Source organism: Zootoca vivipara, chromosome Z1, assembly GCF_965207765.1.
Source record: "Zootoca vivipara chromosome Z1, rZooViv2.hap1.1, whole genome shotgun sequence".
NCBI classification, from domain to species: domain Eukaryota; kingdom Metazoa; phylum Chordata; class Lepidosauria; order Squamata; family Lacertidae; genus Zootoca; species Zootoca vivipara.
In genome coordinates, this window is record NC_142583.1 from 14,249,338 (window position 1) to 14,261,061 (window position 11,724).

The following is an 11,724-nucleotide window of genomic DNA, read 5'->3' on the forward strand; positions in this document are numbered from 1 at the left end:
TGACCTCTGTAATTGCCAACGAGGGTTTTGCCACCAAGTACTAAGTCATCTTCTGCAAAGGGATCAAATACTTATTTCACTCATTATAATGCACATCTATCTCTGACTTTTGTCTTCTGGGTTTCTGGGGGGTTTTCCTGTTGTTATTCTGTCTCTCACAGCTACAATAAACCTACCATTAAAATTACGGACTGTTCTTTTCTTCGTCAGAGGGCAAACGGACAAATTTAGCAGGGGATCAAATACTCCCCCCCCCCCTTAAAATCACTATTTTTGGGTGAAGCTCCATAGTTTCAGGGTCTTCCTGAAAAAAGCTCAACAACTTTGCGGGTGTCAGAAATTTTACTTTTGAAATATGGCAACCCTACGGTACATATGTTCTCACAAGTTTATCCACATTTGTGCAATAAGCCACACAGGCCCCATCACCATCCATGTTCTTCAACTAAAGAGCTCAGTCAAGAGACTGAGGTGAAAAGCAATAAATTCCTGGTTCAGATACTGAATCAGCCATGGACTCACTGGGTGAGCGTAGGCCTCAGCCTCCCTGTCTGGAAATACACAGGTTGTTGTTGTTGTTGTTGTTGTTGTTGTTGTTGTTGTTGTTACCCCGCCCATCTGGCTGAGTTTCCCCAGCCACTCTGGGGAATAAAACTGACTAACCTTTAAGAATTGTAAGGATTACGGAAACAGTATACATGAAGCTGAGCCGTATATAGTATACATACACTGAGCACTCCAAAAGCACCACAAAACACAGAAATTTATTAAAGTTTACCTCATCAAAGGCTTCGCCGCTGAGGAAGAGCCAGGTATTTCGGGAACAGGACGGTGCCTGAGCATGAAGGAGCGTGTTGGCCTAGAAGTTCCCTTTGTACTCTGAGTGCAAGTGCGGTACAAATCGTTCTCTACCATTTCGCCTTTAAACTCAAAGAGTGGGGAGTCTGGCGGAGTATCGGACAAGCTTTCCAGCTCCGAAAACTTCAAGTGCTCGTCTCTGCCAGACTTCATTTCGGATGAAGAAAACCCAGAGGACAGAAATGATGTTTCTTCCGGTGTGTTACCTGGCTGAAAATCGATGGCTTCTGAGTGCCCTTTTCCACTGAGTGAAAGGGGTATCTTTTTGGACATCACATTTTTCACTGCATTCCTCGGAACAGAGGCAACATCTGTTGAGCATTTCAAGTCCTGACAGGCTGAGCTAGGAGAATCTAGACCTGAAGACGTGTCGTCTTTGACTTCTAATGACTCATGGTCTGAAAGTTTGCTATTATCTTCACACGTGTAATTACTGCCACAAGCTTTATCGGCCCATTCGCTGGGCATCCTGCTTGTTTCACCGCCGTTTGGATTTAGGGTGTGTGTGCTGGAACTGCGGCAAAATGGCTGTGAACAGCTATTTCCCAACTCTTTGGCATCATCAGCTTTCTGGCTTTCAACAGGCACAGATTTTTCGAGCATTTTTGCAAACATGACCTCCAGCTGCTTGAGAATCCTTCTGCGGTGCCCAGTAGGAGCTATTCCAATTTGCTGAAGCGCACTGTTGTTTATCCCCACGCAGTCTTGCAAAGCATTATAGCCGAAGTCTTGGAAGTTCTGAAAGTATTGCCCCAGGTTGATGCTCACTAGGAATTCTTTTATATCCACATCAATGTCCCTGAATGACATACTGGCAACTTCATTCCTCACTTTCAGAGCTCCAAAACAGCATACAGTGCTATCCACACATATTCAGAAGCGAGATAAAATTCTTCTTTAAGCCCCCTGGACAGAATGAAATGTCTTCCACGAGCAGGAGCAGCATATATAAATTCAACGCACGCCTTCAAATCCTACAGTGCGTGGGGAGGAAAAGAATATAGGTATTAGAAATGGTACTTCATAGTCCACGTTCAGCACATTTTTATTGCTATAAATAAATAACTTGAAGCCCTTTGAATGCTTTGGTTGTGGAGTATGTATCATCACAGAGCAAATAAGCATCTGGGCTTTTATTTTGTGCCAGGAGATTTTAAAAACAGATATCGGATATGTGCTACTTCTCCTCTTAACATTGGCTCCCAAAAGCTTGCACAATTATTAAAGAAAACAACAAGAAAGGAGTGAACACAAGCTTGCAATTAAGCATGCAACTGGTTGCCTGTGGCGAGGAGGTACCCTCTCCAAGCCTTTCTAAATTGGAAGAAACTGAGTTCTCTTTTTCTTCCGACAGGTCCAGTCTTAAACAAATATATATTAAGGAGGGAGGGCAAGACGCTTAGGGATGTGGGGAGGGAGTCTTTCGGAGATTTCATAGAAGGTTGCAGCTAAGAAAAAGCTCACACAACCAAAAGAGCTGCATATGGCTTTCCTGTTCAATCCCCTTGACTCCACTTCCTCTTAATATCATTATGAATTTGCGGGTGCCAGACCAGTTTGTGGGTGGATGGGGGGGAAGTACGCTGTATGTTCACAGATTCAATTGATGTAATAGCCAGCCGGAGTGATGTTCAATTAAGAGAACAGAGAAAAGGGGGCTCTGTGCCAGATGTCAAATGGGTGGGGGCCCTCTTCCAGCTCTCAGCTAGTTAGAAAGACAACAGCCAGAATGCGGCAACTAGACTGGGAGTTGCCACCGAGACCACATAACACTGGTCTTGAAAGATCTACATTGGCTCCCAGTATGTTTCCGAGCACAATTCAAAAGTGTTGGTGCTGACCTTTAAAGCCTTAAACAGCGTCTCCACCCCCGTCGTTCAGACCGGACACTGAGGTCCAGCTCCGAGGGCTTTCTGGTAGTTCCCTCCCTGCGAGGTTGCAGGGAACCAGGCAGAGGGCATTTTCGGTAGTGGCGCCCGCAGTGGAAAGCCACCCCATCAGATGTCAAGGAAATAAGCAACAATCTGACTTTTAGAAGACATCTGAAGGCAGCCCTTTTTAGGGAAGTTTTTAATGTCTGATGTTTTATTGTATTTTTTAATATTTTGTTGGAAGCCGTCCAGAGTGGCTGGGGAAACCCAGTCAGGTGGGTGGGGTATAAATAATAAAATAATATTATTATTATTATTACTACTACTACTACCACTACTACTACTACTGCTACAGGCCATAGTTTTGAGTTGTGTTATGTGAGCTAGAAGCAGGGTGCAAAAAAGCTGCCTGCCTCTTCCCCACCCAACACACTGCTGCCAACGTCAACCCCAGTTCCTCCAAGTGTCCCTATTTTCTGGGGACACTCCCCGATTTACAGAACCCCTCCCAGTTTCTGAGTTGATCCTCGAACGTCCTGCTTTAAAATAGGACATCCCTATTTTCATCAGAGAAACACTGGAGGCTACACAAACCTTGGTGAAGTCATAAGACGGCCCCATGGCTACCACCAAGAACGGAAGAAAATGCACAAGGGAGAGAGGATGGGGAAAGAATGTGAGTGACCTCTATGGGGCACTTTGGGTCTTTAAATATTATGTCTGCAACCAGCCACGGACTCATAGAATCGCAGAATTGTAGAGTTGGAAGGGACCCTGAAGGTCATCTACTCCAACCCCCTACAATGCAGGAATGGTTCTGTGATTCTTTGGGGAAAGGATCATTGACAGCAATCACAGGCAATCCAACATTTGATCATCAGAAAAACTGATTTCATGGAAACCCAACAGCAAGATCCAGTTACGATCTTAGTCTTGGGAATCATGGGTGCAAGCACATGATTTGATTACAGGTGCAATGCTGACTGCAAAAAGAAAACACCTAGTTTCTTGCTAACGCAGTGCAGTCACACCTCGGTTTGCTACTGCCTCCGTTTGCGACCGCTTCGGTTTCCGACCACCGCGGACTCGGAAGTGTTTACATCCGGGTTCCGCAGTGCTCGGATGCGCAGAAGCGATCTGCGCAGTGTGTGCATGCGCAGGAGTGATCTGCGCAGTGCACGCACATGTGCAGAAGTGTTCTATCGTGCTTCGGGGAGCGACCGATTCGGGGAGCGACTGGCTCCCCGGAACGGATTGTGGTCGCAAACCGAGGTATGACTGTAGCAAACAGCTTCCCCAGTAAGGACCAACTTCTTTAATGCCCTATTTTGCATCACTTCCCTCTTTTATGGAAAAGAGGCAGGTCCTACCTGTAGCAGTTTGCAGAAGGGTAGGTAGTTATTGAGCAATATAATCATAAGTCTTTATGAAGTACCTGAAATACTTGCCTCTCGCCCCCCCCCTCTCCCCAATACTGTATATATTATTTAAACTATGGGTAGGCAAACTAAGGCTTGGGAGGCAGATCCAGCCCAATCGCCTTCTAAATCTGGCCCGCAGACGGTCCGGGAATCAGTGTGTTTTTACATGAGTAAAATGTGTGCTTTTATTTAAAATGGATCTCTGAGTTATTTGTGGGGCATTGGAATTCATTCATTCCCCCCCCCAAAAAAAGTCCAGCCCCCCACAAGGTCTGAGGGACAGTGGACCAGCCCCCTGCTGAAAAAGTTTGCTGACCCCTGAGTTTTAAACTCTTGATTGAGAGTTCAAACAGCAGCCACACAGCACTGCTTCCAAAGATCACAGTCACAGAGACCAGTCTAGCTATCCAGTTTAGCTGCCTAAGAGAGAAAATGCTGCCCAAAGGGGAAAATTCTACGGCTTCCACTTGCTTGTACCTCAGCTCCCAATGGCTACAATTATATTCTTCATTGCCTTGGCAATGTTGGCAGCCATATTTGTAGATGCAAAAAGGCAAATATTTCCATGCTGTTTGCATTTCACCACAGTGCACCTTCGGGCATAACCTGCATTATCTGTGGCAGAATTTTACATAGCTGATTGCATTATGAACATGTTATTCCACACCATTCATTTCCCAATGCAACAGAAATTGAATGCATGGGTTGAGGGTAGGGGAACCATAATCAATTTCATATAATTTGAAGAACTGAAAACAACAAATGTGAATACCAATTGAAATCCTTGAGTTGATTTCTGCTCCGGACATTAAACGAATAAGTGAACATTGACCATTTCCCACTAGAATTCTCTGACATCTCTAACTCACCAGGGAGACTCTCCTGGCACCTTCGTTACACACCAGGCGAAAACATTCTTCTCCCAGACCTTTGGCTGATTAAACAATCTATGGGCTTTTAAACTGTGGGTGGGGATATTATTTTGTTTGTTATTATGTTGTGTATGGTGCTGGAGGAGACTCTTGAGAGTCCCATGGACTGCAAGAAGATCAAAACTATCCATTCTGAAGGAAATCAGCCCTGAGTGCTCACTGGAAGGACAGATCCTGAAGCTGAGGCTCCAATACTTTGACCACCTCATGAGAAGAGAAGACTCCCTGGAAAAGACGCTGATGTTGGGAAAGATTGAGGGCACTAGGAGAAGGGGACAACAGAGGACGAGATGGTTGGACAGTGTTCTCTAAGCTACCAACATGAGTCTGACCAAACTGCGGGAGGCAGTGCAAGACAGGAGTGCCTGGCGTGCTCTGGTCCATGGGGTCACGAAGAGTCGGACACGACTAAACGACTAAACAACAACAACATGTTGTGTATGTTTGTGATTTTATGCTGCAAACTCTCCTGTGATTCTCAGGTCAATGGCAGTATATAAATTAAATTAAATTAAAAGATAGATCCTGAAGGCAGGGCCGCACATATAAGGTTGCATATGCTTTATATGAACCCAACGGTATCTGCACAGCTCTCCTTCCTCAATTTTATTTTTATTTTTAAACTAGGAATCACACAAAGAGGCCTTGCACAAGACATTGTCATATGTGTATGATGGAGTTGCACACTCCCAGGGTGAAGAGGTTATGTAGCCTAGGAAAGTTTATCAACGGGATTGAAATTATCAGCTGATGATGGGTAGCTAACAACATCAAAGCATCCTGGTTTATCATCACTAGATTGTGCAACAGTGCTTCTCTACCAGTTGTGTTTGCATAGTGCTCTGATTCTTCAAGTTATTTTTATAGGTTTACTGCATTCAGGGCTGTCTTAAGCGCCCCTGGCGCCATAGAGCGACAGATCCCTCCGGCGCCCCCCCCCGCCCCATTTCCCAGCGCGGTGGGCGGGCGGGCGCAGCGCGCAGGCACAGCACAATTGCCATGGGCGCAGCTGCGCGGCGAACTAGCCGGCCAGCGGGCGGGCGCAGCTCACGGCGCCCTCCTGGCGGGCCGGCGCCGTGGTGCCCTGCGCCACCCAGCCTGGTCGTAGGGCCAGCCCTGACTGCATTTTCATTTCATTCCTCAACAGCATCTACAGTTATTGGGACACACAAAAAGCAACCAGAATACAAAACACTGTTTCCTTGAAACATAGCTTTAATATATCCAAGAGTATGCTTCTGAACTTTGCAAGGAATCTTATTCCAAGACTGAAATGGTATCACTAGCTTAACATGATAGGTATATAACAAAAACCACAGCTATTTATTATGTTTATATCTTGGCTTTCCACTAAGGAATTCAAGGTGGTGTTATTTCATTCTCCTATTTCATACCCGCCAACATTTCACCAATGAAAAGAGGCAGTGCCTTTTTTCTATTAAAAAAAACACGTTTAGGTTAGGGGTAGTCTCATTTTGACTCAAGAAAATCACTATTTTATAGTTCAAATTGGGGAAAATAAAAACAGTAAATGGACAAAAGTACAAAGATTCACAAAATGTTTAGGAATGTCCTATTTAACAACAACAACAACAATTTTTTTATTTATACCCCACCCATCTGACTGGGTTGCCCCAGCCACACTGGGAGGCTTCCAACAGATATAAAAACATAATAAAACGTTAAACTTTTTTTAAAAAAAAAAACACCTTCCCTAGTATACAGGGCTGCCTTCAGATGTTTTCTAAAGGTTGTATAGTTACTTATCTCGTTTAGAAGGAATCTGAAGGCAGCCTTGTATAGCGAAGGGTTTTTTTTAGAAAAAAAGTTCAATGTTTCATTATAACTCTGTGACTCTTCCTGGAAAATAGGGACGCTTGTTAAGTCTGTTTTTTTTATCCTCACAGCAACCCTGGGAGGGGTAGATTAGGCAGATAGAGGCTCAAGAATACCCAGTGAGCTTCACGCCAGAATGAGATTGTGAAGCTGGGCATACATACATAGTCCTTGTCTAACACGCCGGCCTCTGATGACAGCCATGTGAAGCAACTTAGGCAGCACACACACACATGCTATCAAGGACCGACATGAATGTGTAAATGAGATATCATGAATCCAACACAACAAATGCTCTGAATTCACCTTCCACACAATGCCCTGTAAGGAAGGAGCAGCTCTCTCACCAAATATTGTACGGGCATGTGTGAACCAGCTCTGTGTCTCCACTGAGGATGAGGCATAGGTGCTAGAGACTGCCATACACCCACCTAAGAAACATTAAAATATTACTCAGCAAGATTGCTGCTCCACCCCTCTAACACACACACACACACACACACATTTAGATTTCCTGGCACCAGTACAGGAAAGGAATGACTTTATCAGTCCTACTGGCGGAACTCAATTTCACACCATCCCACCCATGTAACTGAAGAGCCTTTTATTCCCCTGACAACGTTTAGGACATTGCTTGCAGAACGCATTTGCCAGCTCTGATAATCAGAGTCATTTGATTGGTAACCATGACACCCGCCTTCTTTTCATCTCAGCCCCTCCCTAAGAAGAAAGCAAGTATTCAGCCTGCACTAGTGCTCCTTCCCACGTTTTCTAGCTCAGCAAACCAGCATCTTACTCATTACTTTTTATAATGGATTTTAGAGAGTCGTGGAAAGAAGGGTGCTGATTGAAATTAACCCAGCTCTACAGCTCTCCGTACAGTTTGCAGAGTTTCTAATGGCGCCGTCTCGTCTTAGGCGAAGCTTCGAAGAAAAGTTCAATGGTGCTTGAAAACATAGGGAAATGTGCTTCTCCAGTTGCGTGGTTCCCACAATATATAGGAACTCCCTTTATATGCAGGCAAGCAAACAGGAAGACTCTGCCCATTGTAAATTACAATAATTTAACTAGTAATATAATGTTTATTGGGACGTGGGTGGCGCTGTGGGTTAAACCACAGAGCCTAGAGCTTGCTGATCAGAAGGTTGGCGGTTCGAATCCCCGCGACAGGGTGAGCTCCTATTGCTCGGTCCCAGCTCCTGCCAACCTAGCAGTTCGAAAGCACGTCAAAATGCAAGTAGATAAATAGGAACCGCTACAGCGGGAAGGTAAACGGCGTTTCAGTGTGCTGCTCTGGTTTGCCAGAAGCGGCTTTGTCATGCTGGCCACATGACCTGGAAGCTGTATGCCGGCTCCCGCAGCCAATAACGCGAGATGACCGCCACAACCCTAGAGTCGCTCACAATTGGACCTAATTAGGTCAGGGGTCCCTTTACCTTCATAATGCTTATCAGTGACAGGCAATGCAGCATGAGATAAGGACATCCAACAGTCATGAGAAGAAAAAGGAAAATATAAAGTCTTATAAAGTGAAGAAGTCTTTCAACACAGATGAAAGCTAGAGTTCATTTAAATGCGCTCAGGGGCCCTCAAACACAACAATAGTTTTGGAGCTTTCAAAGCTGTAATTTATGTTCCAGCACCTATTCACATTAACAGGTTGAGACCTGCTCCCAAGAGGTGCTAAAACCTGACTGTCAAAAGGTCCTTGCCAATAAGGTGAAGTTAGCAATCATAAACTTTTTTTAAAAAAAAGAAAAGAAACAGCAAGAGTTATGCTTTGGAATGTGCCGTCCATTGGCAAGCACATTTGAATGCAAAAGACGCTCCCGGACGACATCAGCTAGAAACTTCTGCTATACTGCTGCCGGTCTGATTCCTTGGTGATTGTGCATTATCTAGTTCTCATCTTGAGAAAAACAAGAGGAACACTGTGCTCTCTATGCCAGCAGTACCACCACACATTATCTCTGACCACCACCATTTTCGTAAAATAAAAGCAAGAGGGAAAGGATTGGAAGATCTTCCATTTCAGCCCATTCCCTGGAGCGGAGCAAGAACATACAGTATTATGTTTTCGTAAATGCTGGAAGCTGCCTAGAGTGGCTGGGGCAACCCAATCAGATGGGTGGGGTACAAAGAATAAAAATTATTATTATTATTATTATTATTATTATTATTATTAAACTTCTGCCAGCCACACAAGGGCAATGACTTAAGACTCCACCATTCATTCCCTGTTATATTAAAGTAAGGTAGATGTCTCTATGATTATATTATTATTATTATTATTATTATTATTATTATTATTATGGATGCGGCAGCTTTATATTGCTTTGCTTAATTCTCCAAAAAGGCCCCTTGCTTCCAGGGTTTCCCAAACATGGGTCTCCAGCTCTTTTTGGACTACAATGCCTAACATCCCTATCTAACAGGACCAGTGGTCAGGGATGGTGGGATTGGTAGTTCAGAAACAGCTGGAGACCCAAGTTTGGGAAACCCTGCTTTAGCCTAACAGAGCTGCTCCACTGCCCTTAGACCACCCGACAAAACACCCTCCACCACCCATCGCAAGTCCTTGAGCCAACAGCTATCAGCGAGTGAAGCGACACTTGGGCTTCTATCAGCCCTCGCTTGGTCACAGTGTTGGCAACTATCTGAGAATGTGTTAGTCATGCAGGTGACATTCAAATGCTAGCAGTGACTAACTCCCATGTCCATGTGACAAGTACACAAAGTGGAAAAGGAGTTAGGCAATCGGTCCAGAGAGTGACCCAAGCAGATGTGTTGACTGAGGACTCTAGTAGATTTTTGAGTTCCATACCATGCCATTGCAATCAGCTCTCCAAAATCACCTGGTTTAGCACTAGCCTATGTACAGTGGTGTACAGTTGTTCAAAATTAGGACTGCTCAGTAAAACATGCACAAGACTGGGAGCAGCCAACAGGATCATGTAACACCGGTCCTGAAAGACTTACATTGGCTCCCAGTACGTTTCCGAGCACAATTCAATGTGTTGGTGCTGACCTTTAAAGCCCTAAATGGCCTCGGCCAAGTATACCCGAAGGAGCAGGTAGGTAAAAACGGTAATGGACCCCTGGATAGCTAAGTCCAGTCAAAGGCGACTATGGTGTTGCGGCGCTCATTTCATTTTCAGGCCGAGGGAGCCGGCATTTGTCCACAGACAGCTTTCCGGGTCATGTGGCCAGCATGACTAAACCACTTCTGGTGCAACAAAACAGCGTGATGGAAACCAGAGTGTACAGATATGCCGTTTACCTTCCCACCACAGCAATACTATTTATCTACTTGCACTGGCATCCTTTCGAACTGCTAAGTTGGCAGGAGCTGGGACAGAGCAATTGGAGCTCAATCCATCATGGGGATTCGAACCACCAACCTTCCAATTGGCAAGCCCAAGAGGCTCAGTGGTTTAGACCACAGTAGCACCTGCATCCCTCTATACCTGAAGGAGCATCTCCACCCCATCATTCAACCCGGACACTGAGATCCAGCACTGAGAGTCTGCTGGCAGAAATGAAGCGAAGTCACAGGGAACCAGGCAGAGGGCCTTCTCAGTGGTGGCACCCACCCTGTGGAATGTCCTCCCATCAGATGTCACATCTGAAGGCAGCTCTGTATAGGGAAGCCTTTTAACATGCAATGTTTTGTTTTGTTTTTATATATATGTTGATAGCTGCCCAGAATGGTTGCGGCAACCCAGTCAGATGAGTGGGGGTACAAATAATAAATTATGATTATGATTCTACTCTGGATGAGCAGTTCCCATTTCACACATGTGGCCCCAGTAGCAAAGAGAAGAAAATGGGTGAATTCTTGGTTCCAGCACCACAGAGATATCTATAGCATGGAATGATGCAGCCAAGAAAAGAGACACAAACTTACTGGTTACCTCTGCTTAATGCCTTAATAAAACATGGGCAGCAAATCTTTATATGCTGGCCACATGACCCAGAAAGCTGTCTGTGGAGAAACTTGGCCTGAAGCGAGATGAGCATCACAACCCCATAGTCGCCTTTGACTGGACTTAACCCTAGAGGAACATCTGCAAAGGGATTGCTCCACTGCTTGGTCTCGGGCCTGTCAGCAACCCAAAATATACCACCCACATCCTGATTCAAGGTGTTTATTAATAAAGGTCTTTATCTTTCCCATGAGAAAGAGCTTACAAGAACCACACGTTGCTGCAAGCTAAATACTGAGATGTATTTCTCAATGAACAGGGTGCCTAACAACAATGATATGGGAGTTTTACCTACTTACCTGGGGAAGAGCCTCATTCAGCTCAATAGGACTTTATTCAGAGTAGTAGACCTGCCATGTGTACGATTGCACTGTTAAGCATTTCCTCAGACTTTCAAAACATGTCAAGGGGGCTGATATTTGTGGCCTCTGAGCAGGGAAACATGTTGAAAGAAATCCCAGGGAAACTAATCCCTGAAGAGGAACAAACAAGAATTAAAGAGACGGCTCCCTGTGAACAAGCAGCAACTCATCTCAAGAGCGGAGATTGCTTAAGTGCTGCCACAGTCTGCAGCGAAACTATATGAGCTCTCTGTACCTATATTCCATATGAATGGTACTGCTCAGTACAACAGGTTGACATAAAAGCAAAAAGCTTTTTGAGAATACAGCCTCCCCTCCTCAAAGATAGTATGTAGAAACAGCAATGCGGGGACTCAGTAAAAATATCGCTCTGCACATGCTCAAGAACACTTTCATATATCCAACTGAATTCTTGCAGTGCCATAAGCAGATGCCATGGCTGAGCCCTGGAGAACCAC

The 11,724-nt window shown here is 44.9% G+C and overlaps 1 protein-coding gene across 3 annotated transcripts in view; it reads right to left on the reverse strand.

Annotated features, from left to right (window-relative positions):
* ARAP2 (ArfGAP with RhoGAP domain, ankyrin repeat and PH domain 2) overlaps positions 1–11,724 on the reverse strand; it is a 126,310-nt gene that overhangs the window by 113,265 nt on the left and 1,321 nt on the right. For 2 of the 3 annotated variants that reach the window (XM_060278929.2, XM_060278927.2), the window contains exon 2: positions 779–1,832. In XM_060278929.2, coding sequence (XP_060134912.2) covers positions 779–1,668 — 890 coding nt within the window. In that variant the 5' untranslated portion in view covers positions 1,669–1,832. Of the gene's footprint in view, positions 1–778; positions 1,833–11,203; positions 11,378–11,724 lie in introns of all 3 variants that reach the window. The other variant, XM_060278928.2, reaches the window with a different exon arrangement.